At 45.5% G+C, this 25771-nt stretch overlaps 1 protein-coding gene across 4 annotated transcripts; it reads left to right on the top strand.

The window, feature by feature from the left end:
• Nucleotides 1–133: 133 nt before the first annotated feature.
• LOC104926602 (SLIT and NTRK-like protein 3) lies at nt 134–21617 on the top strand. 4 transcript variants are annotated; one of them, XM_027275236.1, is made up of 8 exons: nt 134–267; nt 2180–2217; nt 8347–8627; nt 8821–9072; nt 9307–9422; nt 9677–10600; nt 11844–12063; nt 20119–21617. In XM_027275236.1, the coding sequence occupies exons 3-8, from the start codon at nt 8412–8414 to the stop codon at nt 21268–21270; spliced, it is 2880 nt and encodes a 959-aa protein (XP_027131037.1). In that variant the 5' UTR covers nt 134–267; nt 2180–2217; nt 8347–8411; the 3' UTR covers nt 21271–21617. The 4 variants fall into 4 exon arrangements, with proteins under 4 accessions (XP_027131037.1, XP_027131036.1, XP_010738791.3 ...); XM_027275235.1 differs by lacking the exon at nt 2180–2217; XM_010740489.3 differs by lacking the exons at nt 134–267; nt 2180–2217 and adding an exon at nt 5312–5423.
• The last annotated feature ends 4154 nt before the right edge of the window (nt 21618–25771 follow it).

Genomic DNA, 25771 nt, shown 5'->3' with positions numbered 1-25771 from the left:
TTGGCCGAGAGGATTCAATGCTGCATCACGCTCAGCTCTGATTGGCTTGTAGAGTCCCCCCTCCTCGAGGAGGCGTGGCGCGTGGTTTTTTTTGTGTAACACGTGTGCGCGTGCAGTCAGCAGTGGTTTGCATTGTAATATCTGCAGGGACGGACAGCAGCAAGCAGCAGCAAGCACCACCTGGATGCACCCAGCAGCTGCCAGCCATCTGTTTATGATTATGACTTGCGAGATTGAGAGTGTTCAACCGACCGCTTGTCATAGCCGGTAAATGTCATAATCTCCTCCAGCCAATATAACCGATCAGAAGTGAATTGGATGTGAACTGTGCATCTCAGGCTATAGCACACTGGCTGCACTTGCATCTTTTTTTATTATTGCACCTGGACAAGGATGCAAGCAGGGGATGATTGGTTTAGGGGCCGCTAGGTGGCAGGCATAGGCCACAGGGGGGGTGTGTGGGATGATGATGGGGTAAATTTGACACTTGATTTTCTGATGCTGATGCCCAGACTCTTATTGAATTTCAAAGGGTGTGGAAAAAATGTGTAAATTTATTAATGACCTGAACATATTTAGAAATGGACCACTAGTAGTCAGAAAGGTGTGGGGGAAAAAAAAGCAGAATATTTTTAGTTTATTATTTCAAAACAGATAAAAGTTGAGTGAAAGCGAGGAAAGTGTCGGCTTTAAAGTGAAAGATTTTCTCGACTAATATGAGCGCACCTCAAACCTGGAAAAAAACAAAATCTTATCATGAATAAGCCACATTGACATTTGTCCAGTGCCCTTCCTCGGCAGCGTGTTGGCATTTCACCCCTCCGCTGTGCCAATATGTCCTCCCCCTCACTCACCAACCCTCTCTCTCTCCCTCTCTGTCTCTCTGTCTGAAGCCAATCTGATTTGCCCCTGGGCTTCTGTCGGCAGAAAGAGGTGATAAACACCGCAACCATGACAACCGGCGAGGCAGGCACACGCCTGAGTTCCTGTATCCTAATGGCTTTACTTGGCATCCTCTCCTCCTTTAATTCATCAAGTCCAGCCTTCACCTGAGCTGATATTAAGACAATCGGGACAGATGAAGGCGCCGTGGTTCCACTTGAGTTTGAGCTGTTTCATCCTCGTCTTTTAAGAGTCTGTCATCATGTGAGATGAAACCATATAAACGCTAAAACCTCCACATAGCTTAAAAATAGAAGTCTGTTAGTCACTGAATAAATATTTCCTCAGTCTGATTAACAGAAATGTTAGCATATTGATTCCTCTGATGCGCTCTAAAGCAGTCAGACACAAAGTGAAAGCACTAAAGCTGATTCCTCACAAACATTTCCTATTGATCACTAATGGAGCCCTCGTGAAAACACTATGAATGATGTTTTCAGAGCAAAGTTCTTGCACCAGGCGCGCTGTGGCGGCGTTGGAGCCTTTTTTCCCCGGATGAAATTGCGATGCTGCGGTAATAGCGGGGGATAAGCGGCCTATTAAAACTGTGTGAAAGTGCCTTTTTACATGCCGAGCCACGTGAAAACTTTCAGAGCAAAATGGCAGGCTTGAGTTAGTGATCGATTGGACAGGCTTTTTGCAAAACCACGCACCCCTTCCTTTAATACCAACACATATGGCCTTTTCATAGTAAGGTATATTGTATTGGCGTGACTGCGAATGTGAGCCGTCATAATTCACGCGTTTTTTTCCCCCACTTTTGTGCGCCCCTGTCTATGACCGAGTCCAAATTGAAGTTCAGATCGGGCACCTCAGGCCTCCCCAGAAAAATGTGTCTGTGTGTGAAAAAAGGCAATGTAGAAAGCAGCCAGCTGAATCATTGTAGGTATTATGAATTTGTCCCCCTCTGTCAGCTGCCTGTAGCAGCGGCAACGAGAGTCTTTACCTTAAGATTCCAAGGGGGCAAGATTCCCAGAGCAGCTGATTTGAATCCTAATTAAAACAGGAGATTTGATTAATTAGTTCAACCATGTGCATGAGTGTGTGTGTGTTGCACGGCGCACTTTGTATGTGGCATTTGTGTGGGAGTAGGCATGTTCTTGTGAGTCACGGTGTGTGTAGTTATGCTAAATGAGGAGGGGGTGTTATGTGCCTATATGCGTTGAAGCCTGTGGGTAATCCTGTGAATCACTACTGTGCTCATGTGTGCTCATGTGTGTTTCATGTCTCCCGGGAGGCTTGTCCTTGCCTGCAGTACTACTGTGTGAATCAGAGGTGAGTCCTCTAGAGTTGCCCTCTGCTTTAATCTGGAGCTAATGACAGAACCACCTGCCCTCCTGGCCATGGACCCACCCCACTCCCTCGTTCCTCCTCCATATCTACCCTCTCTGTTAGCTCCTCTACCCCCCACCTCCTCTCTCCAACACACATCACAGCCAGCTCTCACAAACCCCCAAATTCCCACTGCTCATTGCCTCCCTTCCACTCTCTCCCACAACCAGCCTGTTATTTTCCTTCTCCTCCTTCTCCTCTCTCTTCCACTTGCTTTCTACTCGTTCCCACAGAGTACGGGGTGCCCTTGCCCGCCTCTCTGATTGCCTCATCCCGCTCTGTAACTAGAGACTAGGGGCAATGCGGGCCCCAAAGAAACCAAGACACGTGTTAAGGGGCGTCGCAACAGTATGTGAACAACGTGTAGCTTTAAGGAGATTTTCCGACCCGTGGATTGGCACCACGTCCTCACTCTTGTCAGTGTGCGTCTGCTTGTCCTCGAGGTTGAGTGTGTGTGTGTGTGTGTGTGCTTTTGCACATGAAAGACAGTCCCAGTGGCTTTCTCGTGAACAAAAGCACAAATTGAAGAAAGCGACATAAAATTAGATGACTGACCACCTCCTGCAGCGTGTGCACAAGGACGGAGGAGAAGATGGAGTGAGCGAGGAGAGGAGAGGAAAACAAAAGAAATCAAAGAAGGAATAGCAAGTCTGAATTGACAAGAGCCCACTGGAGAAACAAAGGGAGGAAGAAAGGGAGAGAGGAAGGAAGGAAGGAAGGGAAGGAGCAGAAGGAGTCTTAGTATGATCTGACAATTCTGATAATTCAGAAGGGAGAAAGGAAAGGGCTTTGGAGAAGGAGAACGCGGAGGAGGAAGAAAGTGGCTGAAGTGAAACAGCATGAATCCCCATCCATTTCAGCACCGGACAGCTCCACAGACAGCACTAGGCCAGTATAAATAGATCCCCTACTTTAGAGGCCCCATCAACGCTCCAAAAAAGTGCTTTATGTGCTCAGAGCGGCTCCTGCCCCTGGAGAACAGACACACAGGTATCTGATGATGCCTGATAACCATCTTCCCTCAGTTCCTCTCCGTTTGTTTTCTTAATTTAGGGAGCCTCCACGGCTCGGCGACAACACCACGGTAAAGAAAAGCGGGTGTTTTTCTCCCAGAGTCTCCGTCATGGGGGCATTGTTATGCTCTGAGGTAAACGATATAGCCTCAGGTCTGGGATCACATTACCCCTTTCTACAGATCTGGAATCACCAATCACGTAGCTAGAAATAATATCTCAGTGCCAAAACCTTATTTATATACATCAGCTGCAGCCCCCGCATGTTAGAGGTGACTTTAACGTGTGTGTGTGTGTGTGCGCGCCTGTGTTTCTGTAAGCAATCTCCACAAATGCATGCATGCATGCATGCATTCATGCATGTGCATACAGACCCTGCATCTGTCAGCCTGTTTCCATTGCAAGTGAGCGTTAAGTAGCCTTGTGGGGAAGCTGTAATACAGCCTAATGCACCTGAGAGCCCTGAAATCTATAACCATCATCTACATCATCCTGATATTACTGGAACCGTCTCTGTTACTGTTTCTGATAGGAATCTCTAGGGAGAGCTCTACCCTCCACTGCTGTAGGGAGAGGTATGGCATAGAGAGAGAGAGAGAGAGAGAGAGAGGGGAGGAAGGAAGAGAGAGAGTGTGTGTGTGTGCGAGGGAGATGCACCTCTCCATTTCCTCAAGGTGATTCACCTTAATGCACGCTGAAATCAATGTGAAATTGAACTGAAAATTGAACTTTCAGCTCAGTAATATGGAAGACATGTTGTTATTAAATCTTTTCCTATAGCCATGAAACCGGCTGACTGATATTTGAACGCTTTTGGATGCTTGTCGCACCACTGTGTCCTTGATGGAGACTCCTTCCATCGGTCCACTGGGGACCCCCCACCCCCCTCCCTCTTGGGCTTCACGGGGGGGGGGTCCCTATAACCGTCACTTAAAGGCTGTATTGATGCACCAGCAGCCACCTATATAGGCTGTAATTTGCCAGGGTTGGAGGCTAAATTCAGTGTCGGTAGGGGGGGCCTTCACTGCTCTCAATCTCCGCGGCATCTGTTGCGCCCACCACCTCCATTTGGCAAGACAGGTGTTTTGACGTAGGCCGCGCAGACGTCCGGGCCTCCCTGTTAATCTCCGCTGTTCCCTTCATAACAGTCACCACAGTTTTCCCGACTGATGCTTCGTGCGTGCATGCGTGCGTGGCGCGCATGTGTGTATGTGTGTGTGTGTGTGTGCGCGACGAAGCCAGCTGGCACGAGTCACCATGGTAACACACACCGGTTTCACGAAATCCGTCGGTGCTTAAGGGCAAGAGGAGAGATGAATAAACTAATGAGATTATAAATTATTGTCGGTATAGCTGAACAGTCGGGGTGTTTTTTTTTTTTTTTTTAGCAGACTGCACACGCGGCAACGTGAGGAGAAAGTTTATAGGGCCCATTGTCTGTGACTCCGTTGTGTCTCCTGTAATCTGTTTATGATGAGGAGCTGAAGTGGCTCCTCTGGTGTGGAGGAACCCACCCTGCGCGCTTTATGCCTCATATACAAACTTGCAGTTGCGCGCCACCTTATTGCATGATTAATTCCGGCGCCTCAGTCCTCCTCCTCCTCCTCCTCCTCACCCCCACCCTCCACCACCTCTTTTCTCCTCTATGAATTACCCAGTTGTGTTTGAGATGAAGAGAGGATTCTCCATCACTACGCAGGATACAACAAACTCCGCGCACCGCACGCCTGTCCAGCGGTCCAGTGCCGCAGCTCCCACGGGCTGCACTGTGGAGAAGCGGACCTGCATCCTAAAGCCAATCGGGTCTCTCTCCCCCCCCAACTCTCTCTCTCTCTCTCTCTCTCCTCTTTCTTTCCCTCTCTCTCTCTCTCTCTCTCTCTCTCTCCCGGTTTTTATCCTCCACCTCATTGCAGTCTTATCACGCCCCCCCCCCCCCCCCTCTTCTCTCTCTCTCTCTCTCCTCCTCTCCACCTCCTACCCCTCCACTCCCTCCCTCCCCATCCGCCTCAGCCGCTACAGGAGAGGAGAGAGAGAGAGAGAGAGAGAGAAGAGTGCGACTGAATGTGAACGACATGTCGACAGTCAGCCTCTAAAGTGTTTTCTCGGTCGTTCCCTAATTCTTTGGCGGCGGACTGAGTGAGTATTACCCGCATCCCTGCTCTGCTAAGCGTCGCTGTGTGGATCAGAGAGGCTGCCGGGGGAGAGACAGACAATGGGGAATGCAATTGGATTGCGTTACTCTGCCAAGGATTTTCATACATAGCCTGGTAAATGTCTTAATAGGCTCTGTTAATGACAAGGCTGTTTAATTGGTCATGCTTTAAGTCTACTAACTGTTACAATTTGTGTGCTGTGATGTTTAGGGGGCTAATTGATTTTCTTGAAGGGCTGTGGGCTATCCGGGGCTGATAGCCCCATACATTTGATCAGTGATGCTGCTGCTTGCCTGATAGTGCGGGTCTGTGCTGGGGTGGTGGTGGTGGTGGTGGTGTTGGTGGTGGTGGTGGTGGTGGGGGGTGCAGGGGCCCATGTAAAAAGCCAATGTGAAGCTTTGGTGAGGCTCTGTGTATCCTGACCGACAGAGAGGACAGCGAGGTAGACACTGGAATTATGTGACATGAATAATATGGTAAGGAATAAGCAGTGACCGTCATCTGTGGTTGGCTTGCGTCAGTGTGTGCAGGTCTAGAGGAGAGAGGAGAGAGGGAGAGAGAAGGAAGGGAAAAAAAAACTCAGAGTCAGAGAGAGAGAGACTCAAGAAAGACAGAGGAAAGGAAGGAAGCCACACCTGTGTCAGGCCTGTTTTCAGATGGACATGAAGACGGATGGACAGTCAGACAGACAGTTTTTGAATTCTGCTGCGCTGTCACCAGTCAACACTTAAGCCCTTTCCTTTCTTGTTACCATAATGATGCGGAGCTATGCCGACTGCTGACTAGTCCACTCGGCTGATTGGAGAAAGAGGCTTGAGTGTTGACTGTGTTTCTTCTTATTAAGGAGAGATGGCCGTCCAACAAAGCAGAATCTAACAGGAGGGATCCCAGTGGTCTATCTGGACTGGGTATTGATCTCATCTATACGGGGGGCTTCAGGCCCCGCAATAAAGAATGCATTTTCTTTGACGAAAACGAAGACCTACTGGGACTGTGAATGGGCTGTATTCTGTATCGTATTCCAATTTGTCAAACACTATCGAGCATGCTGTCCTAGATTCTGCTATGTGAAGTATGCCTGCTCCAAACACTGATAAATTTCCCTCTTCTTACAGGAGGGAATGTGTGTTTTTGTTGGGTTTGCCCAACAAGTACTGAAGCATTATCTACTGGTTTGTTATGAAAGCACACACACTCATCTACACATGTCTAGCTACCTGTTTCTGTACTTGGCAGGCGATGAAAGCGTACTTTTTGGATATGGTTTGACCTTTTTTCACATTGTTTTTTTTATTTTTTAAACACACACACACATACACACACACATATGCTGTAACTTGGCTCCAGTGCTGCTTCTTCTCTGAGGCAGGCGTACATTGTGTGCAGGGCGAGAGGAGGGCTTTGATGTAATCAATATCAGGTTTCAGCTGTTTCACTGTGAGCTCTCATCCTGAGTGGCAGCCTTGACTGACTTCTTACTGCTTATGCAATCCCACTCCTTTCTCCCACCTCACCCGTTTCCTCTTCCTTTGTACCTACTCTCTGCCCATTACTCTTCCTTTTATACGTCTGTCTCTCCTTTTACGCCATTCCTTCACCTTCTTCCCATTTTTTTCCTCCTCCTCTTCTCATTTCCACCTCTCTCTCCTCATCTTTCACTCGTCATAATCATCTCTGTGATTGCTCTTCCTCTCCCGGGCGGTGATGTTTTCACTGCTCCCTCCTTGTCTAACTCGCTGATGCTAGATTATTGCTGTATGATTACAGCTACCATACCATGATGATCATTATTGCATTTCGCATGGCAGTGTTCAACACTGTTTGAGCAGATCGAGATGCTTCATCCAATTTAGATCTCATTAAGACTTGAGAGGAAATATCCCCCATGCAAGATTCACATCTCGGTTGTTTTTTTGTTTTGTTTTCCAGGACCGCTGCAACTCCTCTCCCATTCTGTTGTCATTACAGTGCCATTCTCATCCTCATCATCCACCACCATCACTATCACCATCAGTTCATGTTCCCGCCCGTCAATGCGCCGCCTTCACATCAGCCCTTTTGAAAATTTTTGAAGAGTTTGGATTCGCAGTGATGCTTTCCCTCCACTGTCATTATCACAATAATGGTTATGACAGGACTCGATGGCTGTTGATAACCTAACATACTCGGCTGATTGATAACATGTTTTTTTTGTGTGTGTGTGTGTGCGTCCCTCGTCCTTCTGTTCTCTGATTGCCATTCATCTTATTAAACAGAGCAGTTCATTAGACGGAAGCATTATGAATCTGATTTGCATTCGTCCCATATTCATATTGCATACATTAAAAACAGCACATGCGTGACATTTCGGATTCACCGGCCATTTGAGAGTACAGATGAATATATTCATCACATGCTCACCCTCCCCGACCCAACCCCTCACTTGTTCAAAAAGCCACTCTGAAAATGATAAAATGTGATTCACAGGTGAACGTGCCCACGTGTTTGCCTTCGTTTTGCATTTTCAATGTCAGAATTTACATTTTTAATTCAAAGGCAATGTTGTAACAGCTGAGCAATTGTTCCGCTTGTTGTTTTGAAATCAATATGTCCTGCTTTGGCGAACCCTGTAAATCCAATGCCTTGTTTTCTTGACTTGAGTGCATACATATGTTTACATCGGTTGGTTCTGCTCCCTGCATATTGTGGCCTGCAGTTGGCCCATACATCATTATTCCAATGTAATGTATTTCTTCCCCCGTGGCACTCCAGTCTGTGTGATTTCACTTTTATTTTCGGACTGCTTTAGAGTGCTTGTGATGTATCATCAATCTGATTCATCCTGGACTGACTTTTGCCTCCTTGGCTGTTTGCCCTCTTTTTGTGTTTGTGTGCGTGTCATGTATGTGCCGTGCCTCGCCGTACAGTGCGGTGAAGGGCCGATGCCGGGCTGTAGCCCCAGGCTGCTGAGCTGAGAGGGAGAAGCAGGAGGATGCAGTGGGTCGCTCTTGCAGTGGCCCTGGGGTGTGTGTGTCTTTCCCAGGCGTCGCACACCCCCACCCCTACCCCCACCTCCACACACACACCTCTGGTGGACAACTCCGAGGAGGAAGTGGACGAGCCGTGCTTCGAGCCGTGCACGTGCGAGGTCAAAGAAGGCGTGCTGCATGTGCACTGCGATGGGCGGAGCTTCACTAATGTCAGCCAGGTATCAGCCCTGCTCATTTATCTGGCCGTGCACGCGGAGCTGCACCACACTTTATTGCTCTGTCATTTAGCTCATTAACATACCATATCTCCAAGTCTAATATCCTGCTGCTAATGTGGCTTATGGGTGTTTCTAACTGTTAAATTCATGTAATTAATAAGATAACTAATCAGACCTCTAATTAATCATTCAGGTGTCACAGTCGTGGGTCCGCCCTTTCAAACTCAACCTCCAGAGGAACTCTCTGAGGCGTCTCTATAGCAACGGGTTTCAGCACCTTGGCAACGCAGTGTCGATAAACCTTGGCAACAATGCACTGCAGGACATCCGAGTGGGAGCTTTCCACGGCTTGGCCAAACTGAGACGTCTGTACCTCCACGAGAACAAGCTGGAGGTCTTCAGAAACGATACCTTCGCTGGCTTAGAGGCTCTGGAATACCTGCAGGTAAGTCTCCAGAACATAATCCATGTTTGTTATCCTTGATTGATAGGGTTAATGACAAATTCTGTCAAGATTACATAGCTGTGGCATAGATAGTCAATAGATAGCAGGTGGCTTGAGTGAAAGAATCTCAAGATCTCTGTGCATTTTCAAATGGAGGGGTGGTGCCTCAGTTTTCCTGCTACATTTCAACTGCAGCGATTACATGTTCATCACATTTTCTTTTTTTACCTGCAGGCCGACTACAATGTGATCAAACGAATTGACAGCGGTGCTCTGAGGTTTCTCTACAAGCTCCGGGTTCTCATCCTCAATGACAACCTGATCCCAGTCTTGCCTGCTCATCTGTTCAGGTTAGATTCTGATTATTTTACTGCAAAGCTTTTGAATTATGCCGGGACTGATCTGTAGAAATATCAGTGTCAGACAGAATTAGCCAGTCTGCACCGCTGTTGAATTAATGTTACTGTGGTATACTATTTCGTATCATAAAAGACAGATTTCTCAGCAATGCAATGTGTGAACCTTTATTTTCATTTACTATCACACTGTCCTTTCATATAACCAAGCTATATATCCTCACCTCCTCCTCCTCCTCCTGCTCCAGATCTGTGTCTCTGACTCATCTGGACCTGCGGGGAAACCGTCTGAAGAGCCTGGCATATGCTGGGACCCTGGAGTACGTTGGTCGCTCCCTGATGGAGATACAGCTGGAGGAGAATCCCTGGAACTGTGGCTGCGAGGCAGTGCAGCTTCAGCAGTGGCTGGGTCAGATTCCTTACACTGCCGTAGTCGGGGACGTTACCTGCGAATATCCCTTCCACCTTCACGGCAAGGACCTGAGAGAAATCCCTCGCAAGGAGCTGTGCGCTGACCTCCCGGATAAAGAGCTACAAGCAGAGGGAGGCGGTCCATCGGCGGGATCACAGCCACAACATTTGCCCCCGAACTCTAAACCTAACTCCCACCCTGGAAGAGTTAGGCCGACTAAACCCTCTTCCATGGTCCACGGCTCCCGCCAGAACACTCATACCTCCTCCACTTCATCGTCCTCTTCCTCAGCTGAGCGTAAAGACAGGGAGAGGCAGCCAAGGCCGACTAAAAGGCCTCGGCCCTCCAGAATATCCCCCACACCTCGCAGTGTCAACCAGAATCCTCCCGTGGCTGGCTACCAAACCCGACCCCCCATCCCCATCATTTGCCCCCTGGGCTGCACTTGCAACCTGCACATCACAGACCTTGGCCTGACAGTCAACTGCAAGGAGTTTGGCTTCCTCAACGTGTCCCAGCTCACACCACGGCCTCTCAACGGCCGCAAGCTGTACCTGAGTGGAAACTTAATCCAGAGGATCTACCGCACGGACTTCTGGAATTTCTCCAGCCTCGACCTGCTCCACCTGGGGAACAATCGCATCTCCTACCTCCAGGAGGGGGCCTTCTCCAGCCTGACAAGCCTGAGGAGTCTCTACCTGAACGGGAACAATCTGGAGAGGCTTAGCCCGCACATGTTCCTGGGGCTGCAGAATCTAAGGTAGGATTTAAATTTTTTTTGGATTGTTTTTTTACCACTCACAACGTTTCAGGCACGTTGCCTTCGCTGCACTTCAAACAGATTCATAAACTGAAACCACATGTCAGCTTAGGTATTTAGACACTTGTTTATAAGTATGTGGAAATTAATTTCACTTTAATACTGGCGTAGCACAGAGCAGAACATTTTGATTACCATTATGCCGGCGTTTGATTGAAATGAAGGTGCCCATTCTCTTTCAGAAGTGTCATTTGTTAGTCACGCTGCCTGATGGCATGCTTCATTTGAAGTGCGAGCCTGCTATGACTGACAACGTGAAAATTAAAAATTCTTTTTGTATTTGCATTGAGAGGTGTTGATAAGGCGGTGAGACGTCTGGATGATGCCAGGAATTAGCTTTTTTGGGAAAAAAAAGGGTGATTATAAAAAGGGAGTCATCAGAATGATGCGCGTGTATCATTGTCAGATTAAGCTTACAAAGATAATTCCTCTGCAAATAATGCATACAGCGTCGGTAGCTGTATTTATTCAGCGAGTTAAACATTGCGGTCAACCTTCATCCTCATATTCAAAACATTTTCAAGGCTTTAGTTTTCAGCTCCACCATTCGAATCTACAGAAACATTCATTTTGACTATTAATTAATATTAAAGATCCTCTCGGCATATTTAAAAAGTCTTCCTCTTAACCTCTCGTTAGCCTTTGTTAGTGAGTCTGTGCAGAGAGAGAGAGAGAGGTACATTCAAAACACATCTATTACTTATTTTAGCAATGGAAGTAGATTGGATGACTAGCATGCAAAGAAAAGTCTCCAGTCATATTTAATTCTTTCCCAAATTCGCACTGATTTCTATTATTGAAGAAAAAAAACCCTTAGAAATTCAAACTGTCTTCAATTCGAGCATACTGAGGCAAGTGTTAGTGGCCACCAGTGTAAAATTACACAATGTTGTGTGGTACTGATCAGCTAATCAGCTGTGAAGTGCAGATAAAGTCCAATTTCTCTTATTTCTCTTTATTGAATTATTATGCAGAAGAAGTGAACTACCTGCACAATACTTCAAAATAAATCGATTTTATGCGTGACAATTCATGCTGCACTCTAAGTATTGTACAAAGTAAGACAGAACAGATGATCTTCTTGACTTTTTGTAATGTTATTGTATTTCCATGCCTCCTATCTCCATAGACCATCTTCAGTTTCATACAGAGACACCGTAACAATGCCCTCTCCTCTCTTTAGGTACCTTTATTTTGAATACAACGAGATACATGAGATAGATCCCGGGACGTTCGACTCCATGCCGTCCCTCCAGCTGCTGTTTCTCAACGCCAACCTGCTGCGGAGCCTCCCTCTCGGTGTGTTTTCTGGAGTTAATCTGGCTCGCCTCAATCTGAGAAACAACCACCTTCTGCAGCTCCCCATGGTGGGCGTGCTGGAACACCTCACAGGACTGGTGAAGGTTGGTGCAAACCTATTCACAGAATGCGTGAGAGAGGGGGGATTTTTCAGTGCAGGTGGATGCTCGAAAACAATGATCTGCTAATCTACTCATGTGTAAATGAGTCAGATACCTGGCACAAGGCTTTTTAGCAGATTTAGGCCAAATAGCATGCATTTTGTTGAGTGACAGTGACAAGGTGGGAAAACAAGGAGATCATTGAATTGAATCACCCCCTTCTGATTTACTAAACGAAAATGTGCATAATTATAAAGAGTATATTTGTTTCAAATGTCAGACGATGAGATTAAAAGAACTAACAGATTGCCAAGACGCATTACATTATCACAGCTTGATGAAAGAAACAAAATCAAGCTGAAATCTTGGATCAACTCATGCCCGCATTTAAAACTTCTGGCAGCCCCTGATCTCCTGGCCTCTGGCACAGCTGCGTTTTTCTCTGTCAACTGCGTCGTCTGTTGCTCTGTGAGCTCTGCTGTGGCATGTGGGACTACGTATGGTTGCGCCTCAGGTATTCTAATTGGAAAATTGCAATTGACTCTATTTGCATAAGTGGTCTTAATAAATCAGGAACCAAACTAGAGAAAGCCGAAGCCCTTAAGTTTTTGAGCACGGCTGTAATTAACACACCTCTTAGTAAATAGTCTGCATAAACTACAGTATGCTGTAAATTCACTGTTTGCGTTAGACCTCACATATTTGACTGCAGCATTATGTTGCTGTACACAATGCGCTGATAAGGACCAAACCCGAGAGGAATTACATTTTTTTATTTTTTATCCTGCCTCCTCTCACTTCAGCACATTTAGTATACGAGGCTTTTCTTAGACAGCCCCAAATAGAATAAGGTGAGGTGGGTGTGGATTAGCTTAAATGTCATTGTGAATTCCCGTTTTACTTTGCTCCATGAAAAATTCCTGATTCCTAGGTATGGTGTGGGTGAGGCTGGCGTTTCAGAAGCTGTTTCTGAATGTTAGCTCAGGGGAAGGACGAGCATGCTTTATGGAGTTGGAGGAACCGTGTAGAAGTGTATTATGTTTTTTGTGCTGTTATACGCCTCGGATGTCCAAGAGAATTAAAGCATTCACCAAATGGCAGCACACTGTGGGCCATATTCATAAAGCCCAGCTGTATCACCATTGTAGTGCTCAAAATCTGTAGCACAGTAATTGAATTCATTCATTTACCAGGGTTGTTATTACTCTGACAAAGCCACATTAGCGCTGCCCATGGACTGCAGAAAATAATGTGACAATGATATCACCTGTTGACTTACTGCTGGCCTTTTTGAAGCTGGGGAAGTGGGATTTCTGGGCGCCGGCGTGTGGTTTTGGAGCCAGAGTTTGCACAGTAAAATCAAAGGGTAACACAGATGGAGGCAGGGTGAAGCTCACAGCTGCTGTAAAAAGCAGTCCATTTTTGATAATCATAAAGCAGCAGGAGTCATTGTCACTATCAAGAACAGGATAATACAATGACACTCACTTACATGCATTCATATTTTAGAAAAATACATCTCGGATGTCGCTGTTGTTTAAAATAACCATCAGTGAGACATTACGGGGAAAATTTAAATTGCTATGATGATGATTTTAATACAATAGTTTCAAGAAACTACAGAACTGCAGCACAAGAGCAGGAGCCTTCCATTTGAAAACCAGCGAAAAAGAATATCATAAAAATCGAGTCGGGTGAATCAGCATCTGAGTGGATGAGAGAAAATATGTACAGTTCAGGAATACATATGTCTTTAAATGCAAACAACATGTTGTGTAGTAGGGCAGCTCTCGCTCATCACTTGCCAGCTGCAATGGAGAAACTTAGCCCACAAGCAATGTTGGATAGAAAAACATTACACACACCAGAATGATTGATGAAAGCAACACAGTATTCGCTCACAGGGGGGGCCGGTTTGACAGGAAAGCATTTAGCGTTGAACTAATATTCACCTGATTGTCAGTTTGAGTCAGAGTTACCACTTCATCAACCTACTGTATGTACACTACAGTTTGATTGAATGAGTGATAATACCTTTTTAAGGTGTTTAGTGCAAACTAATCTTTAATGACATCTTGGGAAATGCATTTGGTTTCTCGCTGAGAAGCCAATCTGTTCAAAATGAGCGAACATCTGGTTAGCTTAGCTTAGCAGAGACACGGGAAACAGGTAACTCTCTTTCAAAGGTAAAAACATGAACGTGTTATATCTTGTTCGTTTAATCAGTGCAAAAACAAAACAAAACACCGCACCGAATCGTCAAGCTAGACCAGGGGTCCCCAAACTTTTGTGCGGGCCACATCAACTTGCCTTTCTGTGATGGGGGGCCGGGGTCAGTCTATAACTGAAATGATATCAGTCCCACCAGGATTTCGCGGGCCTTTTTTGAAATAGTTGCGGCCTAAAATGCCAGATGTTGCATGAGGTTTTCAAAAAAATTGCGGCGAAGGTTGCGTTGCTTTTTACATTTTTGTTGCGGGAGGAAGTAAAAGTTGCGATACATTGCGATTCGACAGTCGCGGAGAGGGCGCAGCGAGCACTAAGTCCACGGACCTGGGAAGCGGCGAGGTCCAGGCAGAAATGCGCTCAGTGGAGGCCAGCCAGCGCCAGGGAGAGGTCCCACGAGGGGATCCTCGTAGATTTTAATTAGAATGGCAAGCAATCATTAAGTGTGGATATTTTATAATAGGAAAATGCAATTTTGAAAAATAGGCCATGTTTAGAGGGATTGTTTGGGATCGTTAAGTGGGCCACTCCAATTGTATAGGCGGGCCGGATGTGGCCCGCGGGCCCTAGTTTGGAGACCCCTGAGCTAGACTGAATTATCATTTTCACTATCGGAGCCATTAGCTTTTAGCAGTGGAGCTGTGTGATACCACTTCCTGGTTAAAAGCTTATTTAAAGACCGTGAAAGCCACAGAAGCAATCATGATGCTGCCGGCAACAGGTGGCTGCATTAGCCTTATGAACATTACCCCGATAGTTTTGTACTGAGCTGAAATAGTTTCAAAAAAACAAACCAAACTAAACTTACTGCGATCAATGGTGATGCAGTCGCCTAAACTATAAAAAAAAATAAAATTATGTAGTCTGTGTGTGAATCTGGGACAAAATTGCTTAATTCACCTCTAATACTTGTATTGACTCAGCCGACGGCTAAAAGTCAGTCCCAGATTTACTCTTGTCTGGCAGCTTCCTGCTCAGTCACTCTCTTTTTCTCTCCTTAGCTTCTTTCCTCAAGGTCCCTTTCAGTCTTTTCACCTCTGTCACTATGTCCATAGAGGCTGCTGAGCCCGGGTTACATTGCCCACTTTCCCAGCTCCTGTTCTGGCGCAACACTCTGGTCCCCGTCAGTATTCCCTTGCACTGAAAACCTACTCTTCTTCCCGGCGGTCCAAAACACCTGTGGTACAAACACTAACCCCTAAAATACACTGCATGCGGAACGGCTCTGGAACGATTGCGGCGACTGGCAGCCCTCCGTCACACATACGCAGAGCTTTTATTTTTCATGGACGCCGGAGCACGGTGCATAAATTCAGCACAGAGCAGACCGTGCGGGGAAGGAAATCGGCTACAAAATACAAAATAAAACCCCAGGTTGTTTTTCAAAATAAAATACTCGACCTGAAGTCAACAGGTCAGAGGTTTTCAGGCATCTTTTCACCCCGTCGACACCATGGATGAGGAGAAGTTGAGGTCCAAAATCAACCTATAATTTATGACACCTCACATCCTTTTTATAAGTTCACCAACAATAGAAAATGCGGCGTGGAATGCCATTGCAGGAGTCAAAGAGACTACAGCCGGCAATATCCCAACGATTATGTGTGAATTCACGAGATCTCGTGCATTCTCGTACTCAGTCTAGTTCTGGGCAGTTTACTTTACTGTCCATCACAAAACTCTGTAATAATAGTTTGGTAGGTGGTGTGTGACTTAATACCATAAAGTGTTGCGTACTTCTCGCAGGTGGTCGTACCCGGAGTACAAAGTTGTAGAAACAGAGGTGTGGTTCACAGAGTGAGAATGTAAAAGAGATATAATTCCCCTGATTACAAGCCAGTGTAGCATCAAAATGACTTTAAATATGTTATTTTATGGTAGAGAAGTTGTGCAGTATTGCAATACAGTGGTCAGTAGTGCCAAAGTAACTAGCGGGACAGTGAAATCATGTTGAGTTGAGCACAGGCTTAATAGTATTAACACTGATAAGATGATAAAAACCTGGATGACAGTCAGTTAATTATAAGCACTAACGTCCTCACCAGATCATTAATTCTATTAAAAGATTAACTCATGCTTCTCTTAGCCATTATTTCAGTTGGCTGGTTCATAGACTGTGTGGTAAATATCTCCTTAACACAAAATAAACCGGTGGACATGTTTATGTGCTGAGAACACGATATATATTTTTGGAATATCAGCCCAGGATATTTTACTTGAAACTGCAAAGCACAGCAAAAAAAAAAACACGACCACCACAGGTGTTTAAGACATAAAGACTTTAGCTCAATAAAAGCCCCTGAAATACCCGGCTTTTAGCAGTTGTGGAAGTTGACGAGACCTCTGGCAAGAATACCGATGCATTTTCTATCTCAGGATGGAAGACGGACTGTCTGTCTCTGACTGTTCCTGAAATAATAAATCCAGTTTACAGCACAACATGCCACTGCGCTGTTAAGTGATTATTCTTGCAAGGTAAACACAATTTTCTCAGTACTTTGGTTTTAACAACCATTTTTACCCAATTATCTGTAGAAGTGGACGATTAATATTACATGTATAGTTTCAGAATTACTCAATATCAATATGTAATGAGTCTACTAAAGTATTTAAAATCACACAGTTGGAGTTGAAATGCATTTTTTATTCCACTGAGCCAAATCATTATTATTCTGTTTCTATGGGGACAATATATTGCATTTTTCAAAAATATTAATTAAGTATTTAACGAGCTGTGACAGATTTTGGTCAATATAAGTTGTTAGTATTTGTTGACAAAATTATATAGATTATTTTCAAATGTGCTGATTTACGACTTTTCACAAACCTCCAACCTAATTTTTATGTTTGTTATTCTATTTTTCTGCAGCTAACAGTGCAAACATCCTCAACATGTCATGTCCACTTACTTCTAGCACAATTTTCTGCACATTTCGAACATAGAAAATCCAAATATCTACTAGTGCAGCATTAAAAATCAGTGGTTTTCTTTCAGAATAAAAGATCAAGGGCTTCTTTCTAGACTCATCATGTTGCAGCGATGTTCGGCAATCACACAGTCAGGCAGTGATGTCAATTTCTCTACTGACAATAGCCTCAATGGACCAGAAACTCTTGCTCTTTTGCTATTACTACCACTCTTTCTCCACCTACATGAAGCACTGCTGAACTGCTGGATAGAACAAGTTCATGCCCCTTCTCAAGGGGTTGTTGAAGTCGCTCTGGGAAATATGGGAAACCACTATCTGAGGCAGAAGTCGACGAGGCAGGCAAAGGGAGTGTGAGTGAGTACACTATGAAAGTAAATTACAACACTTCAAAAAAAAGGAAATAAAAAAAACTCCTGGAATCCACTCAACATCACAGACTGATGAAATCTAACAGCGTGAGAGTATCCATGAGTGAATTGCCTCGGTGCATTTCTCTGGCTTTTGCGTATAACATCTAAAATATACTTTACCCCATGAAGTCAGTTTTCCAATGTACACATTTTTCAGAAAAACAAAAAGTTTTTGCACATACTGCAGATTCTTCTTCTGCTGCCCTCTTTTCATTTTTGTTCTGTGTATTATTCAAAAGACAATGAAACGCATTATGGAGACGGCTTGGCAAGCTCAAGCTCTGGGGCGTCTCGCCACCAGAGACTACAGTAAAATCCCTGCACCAGAACTTCCCAAAAAAAAAAAAAACTGCTTATATTGACTATATTTCTGTGAACTCACTGGGGCAATCCTAATGACTGACAGGATATAGCTGTTTGGGCAAAGTGATCAATTATAAGACACATGGCTCACTGAGAACATCCTGAATTTATCCTCCTGATGTGATTTCTTTATAGCTCCCGAGTATATTTTGGACAATTATTGCTTGATCTTTGGTCTCTGTCATAACGATAAAAACCCACAAGAGCAAATTTACTCTTCTGCGGCTAAAGCTGTGGCAGTATCCACCCCAAAAACTGATGCCATTGTTTAAGTCAGGCTGAATATATTTGCTGACAAAAGAATTCATTATTTGCTGAATAAGATCACAACAGTGAATGCTGCACTCGGAACTGTAACATTTATATACAACTCAAGGTGGCTGTTGTATACTTTGTGTTGGGTATCATTAACACACTGTTTGTAAGTGGAATTAGTTTACTGAAAGAGTGTTCACAAAAAATATATATAATAGTTTCATGCACTCACTCTGCGACTAGCACCTGTCAGGCTTAACTGAGGGTCTGTAATTTTCCTTCACAACGCAGCTTTGATTGACAAGATGACAGCAAATCGCACACTAGGTGACCAGGCGTATAAATTGTAAACGTTGTTGGACATGTTGGACAGATGCTTGCAGACGAGGGAGGGGATAGAGCCCTTTGGGATCCATGTGAAAGCAAATAATACCTGGAGTAAAATATTTCAAGAATCTCCATCCAGATGGAAGATTATAGTGATGAAAGTCATGAAACTGCAAAAACAGGCTGACATTTTTAGTCGTACTGTGTTTATATTCTAAATGTCACCTTGTTTTTTTTTAATGTGCGTTCACGCTGGATTACAGCCCAGTTTTGTCACAATCATGCTGAAACATAAAAAACAACATTTTTCACTGGACCTTCGGTGTTCGAACCGAGTTAAAACTGCAGCAGAGTGTTTTTTTTTTTTCTACTCGCCCTCCGGTTAAAACTGCAGCAGAGTGTTTTTTTTTTTTCTACTCGCCCTCCGGTCGCAATTATGTCATTATCAAAGCCACACACACACACACACACACACACACACACACACACACACAAACCCCACAGTGGGCTCACTCCAATAAAGTTCAGCATGAGGCATGGGGAAGCAGTCTTGGCGGCACTGCTCCCTCAACAGCAATGCTGAATCATCTCAAAACGCATCCATCTATTTCTGCAGGCCTGGGAGATGGTCTAACCAAATTAGCATGACAACATTTGTGCAAGGCGATTGGAAAAGTGTGACAGAGAGAATATCAGCTTTCATTGCCAAAGTCATTGCTAAAGATATGGAACAGATCAGTTCTGCAGACAATACTACTGTGATGTAAGTGATTCCCTTTGTGCATAATCTGCTTTAGTCCTTTTTTTTTAAGTGGCAAAGTGAATATTTGAGTTTGTTTGCCGGAAATGAGAAAATTGGATTTACGCACGTAGCTATTGGATTATAGCACAAGGGAGAGTTGCATCATATCCTGTCTGTTGTTCCAAACAAAGTCCTGTGTTACTCTCACAAAACCTGCCGGTGAGTTTTGTCAATAACCACTTATGTAAACTCTGAGTGGTCTTAACTGAAATATTCCTATAACCTGCCGTGGTGCAGGTGTGAACAGGTTTTAAAGAGAGTTCTTGTGGGTGGCGCGGGTTTACTCACATCGTTCACTACCACTGAGGATATATCATCCCCGTGTGTGGGAAATGTAAGCACTGCAACATTTTGATGACCCTGTAATGACATTATTTACACTAATCAGTACTTTACACCACCTGCATATTTCAAAAAATCATTTAAAGACGTTGGCCATCGTGGGGAGAGAGCTGTACTCTATTATGCAAAGGCTGAAATACTCATTTCCCATATATTCTCGCTGTTGAAAGGCAAAGGTAGCAGAGAAAACATCATTTTTCTTGCTGTCATCTTATTAGAGTGCCAGCTACTGCCTTATTCTTCAAAACAACAGTTACCAAGTTACTAATATATATCACGAGGATGTCAGCGAAATGATCCATTTTTTGTTTATATTCCACAAAGTGATTCATGAATTTGCATTGCACGGCAGACCAGTAATTAGTGTACTATTGCACAATGACAATGCGCTGTGTTTCTCCAGGTGGACCTGCAGCAGAACCCGTGGGAGTGCAACTGTGAAGCAGCTCCACTGAAGCGTTGGCTGGAGGGGCTCAGCGCCGTGGTGGTGATGGGAGAGGTGGTCTGCCATTCCCCGGAAAAGACCAAAGGCGTAGACCTCCGCTCCCTCTCTATGGAGCTGCTCTGCCCTGAGCTGGAGCCCCAGGAGGACCAGAAGCAGGAGGAGCAGACAGCCACCTCCACAGCTGCAGACAGCGGCGTATCGGTTGGATACCCCAGCTCAGGACTGGGGCCCCTGATCCCTCCGGGGAAGGATTCAATCCCTCTGTCGGTGTTAGTGCTCAGCCTGCTGGTGTTGTTTGTGTCGGCATTCTTTGCGGCAGCGGCACTAATCGCCTACGCCCTGAGGAGGAGGGACAAGCTGCCGTTCCGTCGCCAGGGAGAGGTAGACTTGGCGGGCATCCAGATGGAGTGTGGAATCTTCACCGAGCAGACGCACCACCACCACCACCATCACCACGGCCTCCCAGAGACGCCACCTCTACCTCCGCCCGAACACAACCACGTCTACGATACCATCTTGCCCCCAGAGGCTGCGCCGAAAGTTCCCAGCCCCACTGCACCCTCACACATGTGTAGCAACCCCATCTACAAAGAGGAGCAGGATGCAGCCGTGACACAGCGACCCCAGCAGCAGCAGCAGCAGCAGCAGCAGCAGACGTTTGCAGCTTCCAAAGACAGCGAGGGAGGATACTGTGCAGCAGAGAAGGAGAGGGAGTGGACTCTGGAGGTGTCCTCATCCCCCATCAACACCGTTACAGGAGCAATGGGACCCCTCGCCGGCCTCCACGGGAACGGCATCCTCTGCCCCACCGTGATCGACAGCCAGGGACCCACGCCTAAGGTCGAACTGGTGGACTGCCTCTTCAGACTCCCTACCCCTGAGTTCAGAGAGCTGCCAGACAGGTACGCGAGGCCGCCGCCCCGATACCCTCACCCACAGGACTCCAAACAGGAAACCAGACCCGACCAATCGCTCGTGGTCACCACCGCCAGCTCCACAGCAGGCGGTGGTAACAGCAGCCAGAGCGAGCAGGGAGCAGGAGAGCAAAGAGCCAGACTGAGGACCACACCGGACTACATGGAGGTGCTGGACCGTTCTTACCAGTTTTAATACTCCTCCTCCTCCTCCTTCTCCTCCTGCTGCCCCTCTTCTCTTGTCTCCTCATCATCTCCCTCTCTGGTGATGAATCATCCAGTAACAATGACTCCTGTACAGAGGCTGGCGTGGCTTTGAGAGGAGCCTGTGGGGGGAGCGGGACTGCACTACACACTATGTTTATTCCTGGATAACGAGCTGAGGTCAGTTTTTGTATTTTCCCCACTAGTGGCAAATAGGTTGGTTTTTTGGCAAGGATTAGCTGATCCCAGATATCTGCCTGAAGGCGAAACTTCAGCTGCAGCTACTACAGAATTTTTCCCTCCATTTCGCCTCACAATCGAAAAAGCACTGGGGCTTTTTTTTTTCTACTCAGCTCCACAATGAGGGGGAGGTGGTGGTGGTGGCGGCGGCGTTGGCGGCGGCGGAGGTGGTGGTGGTAGTGGTGGTGGGCGTTAATGTTCATATTATCACTCTCAGAAGACCTGCGTGGAGGTGAAACACACCAGCTCTTTGCAACATCAAACACAGAGTCATAAACTGTGACAGCCAGAAGGTGTGGAAACAAGATGGGCGGACGTGTAAGACGGAGACAACGCGAGAGGGAGAGAAATGACTGAAAACAGCCAAGTGCCTTAGCAATGAACAGCCAGCAGTGTGGTCAATGCTTATTTTTCTATGAATACAGATCTATTTATCTAAACAAAAAGGTTTGACTACCAACGGATGGGACGCTGATGGATGGACGACTGAGACTGAAACCAATCAAAGCCGCCGAATAATTGCATTCCCTGGATGAGCCAAAAATAATACTATACCCAGTTAATATTGGAGTTGTTTGTATGCAGTTCAGTTCACTTTCATCTCATCCAGTTAACTTAATTTGCTTATCCGGTTGAATTTTTACAGGGCTAGATGAGGAACTTATCCAGGAATAGTTGGTTTGCTGTTTGCTGAAATTATATTAAAAAAAAGGTTCTGGTTTTATGGAGGTGAGGATACAGAAATTATTTTTTTTAGTGCAAGACAAAATGAGGAAAGTCGACACACACATACCGAAGGACATTTTGGCAATGGATGCATTTTGGATTTCTTAATCAGCCAGACTTGATGTGGCCACAAGGACCTCTGCTCCACATTTTCTTTCATGGGACAAAGGCACAGAGGTTATTGTATTGATTTTTAAATATTTCTCAGAGGAAAATTGAATGGCAACAAAAGAAATGGACAAAAAAAAAAAAAAAAAAACACACAGGACGTGAAGGCTTTTTTTTTTTTTTGGTCGAAAAAAAAAAAGACACTTCTATCAACTATCAATTATTATCTTTTACGGAGGTACCTTTTTATGCTTTCATCTCCTACCAATAGTAGAGGCAGTTGTGAATATATTTATTCTTAGTTTTTGCGTGTTGAAGCTCTCCTGTAAGGGATCATGTTATATTAATGTATAGGATGATTCTGCATCTGGTTCAGCCTTCTTACCGCCGACCCACGAAATACAATAAAGGGTGCTACGTAAAAAAAAAAAAAAAACCCTGCAATGGCAGCTACTACAATTTGTGGAACACACACGCATGCACACACACACTCTCATAAATGCACATTGCCATAATATTGCATGAAAGAAGAAATAGCTGCAGGTATGATGAGCCTGTAAGCTTGTCCACGCAGCGTGTTGGGGAAGAAGAGAGTTGAGCAAAGCTAAGAGCCTGCAGGGTTCCCTCACACACTAAAGGATGGAAAGAGAAGATAATAGTGTGGAATCTGCCACATTAATGGTATAAAATCAATACAATCTATTTGTGAAATAAGGACATGTAAGGCGGGTGGCCCCCGCGGGGCCAAGGTCGTGAATTGCTCCATCTCACTCCAACTCTGTGTCTTAATGATTTCTTCATCGTCCTCCTCTCTTGCACTTTCATCTCCCTCTCTTTTTTTTCTTCTCTTGTCTCTTTCTTCCTCTCTTCTCCCTCCTCACCTCTCCCTTTTGTTCTTTCTTCTCTTCCCTCTCTCGTTGCTCTGGCTGTCAGCTCAGCCTCACAGGACAGACATAGAGAGATGCTGTTCTATATGCTGCTCGACACACAGGTAGCTCGCACTGAAGTGTGTCTGCGCCTGTGTGTGTGGTGTATTTTTTTTTTTTTTTGTTCTTGTTCCTTGCTCTTTCCATCCTTCGGTGATGAGTGCAGTTCTTCAGACGCCTCCTCACTCTCAGTGTTCAGAACTCTGTTGCACAGATAATCCCCCTGTGGATGCATGTGTGTGTGCTTGTGTGCACGCACAAATTCGAGCCTGCGTGTGTGTGTCTGTGTATTCAGAGGGGTGTGCTTTTGTTTGTAGGTGTGTGTGTGTTTAGGAAAGTGTGTGATGCCGAGTGTTTGTGCAGCTAGTCGAGCACAGGGCCGCCTGTTTGTGTGTGTGTGCGCGTGACGGAGAGAGTGAGTGCGGCGCCACAGCCTCAGTCCAGCCTTAATCCTCTAAGCTGTGTAGTTCACTCATGCCACATCAGCCCCATTGTGTCTTCACACAAAGAAGCCCAGTTAAAACTAAATGCCAGTTAAAGCAACAAACGACTAATTATAGCATCATTCTCTCCACGCTGCCTTCTCACTTCCTCGCCTGATTTTTTTTCTGTCACACTTTCTGTTCTGGACTCATCCAGCTGTGTGTGTTGTGTATGTGTGTGTGTGTCTGTATTTTCCACTTGTGTGTATGTGTGTTTGACTATCTGACAGCTTTGCCATGGTTCATGTGTTTGGGTCCTGTCAGAGCTGTCCTGTCACTGTGTGAAAAAAATCATTCATTTCCCAGAGTCGAGGATGAAAGAGTCTTTAGACTTCAAACGCCTGTGGGCCTCTGTGGCTTAGATTGCCTCTCGCTTCTTCCTCCACCGCCGTGTCATTTATTCCTTTAAAAAAAAAAAAAACAGAAAGAAAAAAAAACAGTGCAGCTGTGGCACTGGTTAAGTAGAGATGGAAGAGACATGGTGAGGAGCTGGACAATTAGCCTGATTAAAACACTGTCATTTTGCATAATGGATTTAGCCTGAGCTGCGATAGGCGGATCCTTTCTGAGTGAGTGTGTGTGTGTGTGCATGTGAAGGCATGAAACCATATTCTTCTCTGCATAAACATGCAGGGTATTAAAAATGCACAGTTGGGCATAGTTTGATGTCAGTGAAAAGAGATCTATTTAAAAGTCATGGTGCATAGCTGCAGAAGCTTTGGTGTTTGGGCATGACAAATAGTTGTGGTACAGCTGGTCATCGTTCACAAACACACACACACACACATGCACATAAACATTCATGTTGTCGTATCGGTGCGCACATTTACAAATACAAAAGCACAAGTAAACAAAGTCGGTTTAAATATGTACACAAAGTGTGCATACGTACAAACACACGGCGTCTGCTGCTGCAGCGCCGTGATGTTGTTTGGTTGCTCTGCATTGCAGTAATCGGCTCCACTCTTCTGTTCTGCTCTCACCCACAGACAATCACTGGCTCTCAATGGACAACATCAGCAAGGGAAATACCTACAAAGAGAGCGAGAGACATAGAGAGGGAGTGTGTGTGTGTGAGAGAGAGAGAGAGAGGTAAGGAGAGGGGAGGGTAAGGAGGATGCTGGAAGGAAGAGGATGATGAGAAGGTAGGAAGGGAAGGAGAGGACTAAAGAGGACAGAGGGAGATTTGAGGGAGGATGGAAGGAGATGAAAAGAAGGGGAGAAAGATCAGCGAGCGGGTATTTCCAGGCTTAAGGCTGCTGGAGGACTTGTTAATTTGTGTGCGAGAGGAGTTACAGTAGGTAGCGAGGCACGGAAGAACTTACAGCGCGAGTGTGAAACAGACACTGCGTGTTTGCGACTGCGAATCGACACATTCCTGGGCCCCCCTTTGCTCTCCGGCACACAACCGCCACCCACATGATCTCTGTGAAGACTGGAAGCTCAATTACACGTCTGCCAAACAGTTACGGTCAGAAGATGACGATTTCCGTGCCTTTCCTGTTTAACATGACGGCACGGCATCTTGAAGCAAATTAAGCAAGATGGTGGATTATTCTGCGTGTTGGCAAGGTGTTATTATATTAAGCTGATATATGTCTGTTACTGTGTCATTGTGCCGTTGCAGTAAGCTGAAGTGGAGACACTAAGATGGCAGGGACCGGGCCTGGCTGACGCTGAAAAACATCACATGAGCTTTACAGTTCTTGTGCTGCAGTTTTCAAAGTGTGTGTGTGTGTGTGGTTTTTATATCTTTGTGAGTTTTAAGGTTTGTAGATCAGAAACAGAATAATAAAACAGAGTAAGTAGAATATAGATGAGAGGATGGAAGAGCCAGCTTTTTTTTTTCTTCGGATTTTCACAGAGAAATACTTTTTTTTTTTAAAGAACCGGATGGCTTTGAACTGATTTTCACCCGGATTTTAAGTCTCCAAACATTCAAAAGGTGTTGAGTTTCCTGCTGCAAGAAGACACCGCTCACCTCGCGTTTCTTGCAGCGTTCAGAAGAAGA

Source organism: Larimichthys crocea, chromosome XXIV (genome assembly GCF_000972845.2).
Source record: "Larimichthys crocea isolate SSNF chromosome XXIV, L_crocea_2.0, whole genome shotgun sequence".
NCBI classification, from domain to species: Eukaryota; Metazoa; Chordata; class Actinopteri; family Sciaenidae; genus Larimichthys; species Larimichthys crocea.
This window is presented reverse-complemented; position numbering and strand designations above follow the sequence as displayed.

Bases quoted from the DNA above. Each gene is read 5' to 3' on its own strand.
- LOC104926602 (XM_027275235.1), top strand. From the start codon at position 8,412: ATGCAGTGGGTCGCTCTTGCAGTGGCCCTGGGGTGTGTGTGTCTTTCC. The intron at 8,628-8,820 runs GTATCAGCCCTG...TTAATCATTCAG, and splicing joins GCTTCACTAATGTCAGCCAG to GTGTCACAGTCGTGGGTCCG. The intron at 9,423-9,676 runs GTTAGATTCTGA...CTCCTGCTCCAG, and splicing joins TTGCCTGCTCATCTGTTCAG to ATCTGTGTCTCTGACTCATC.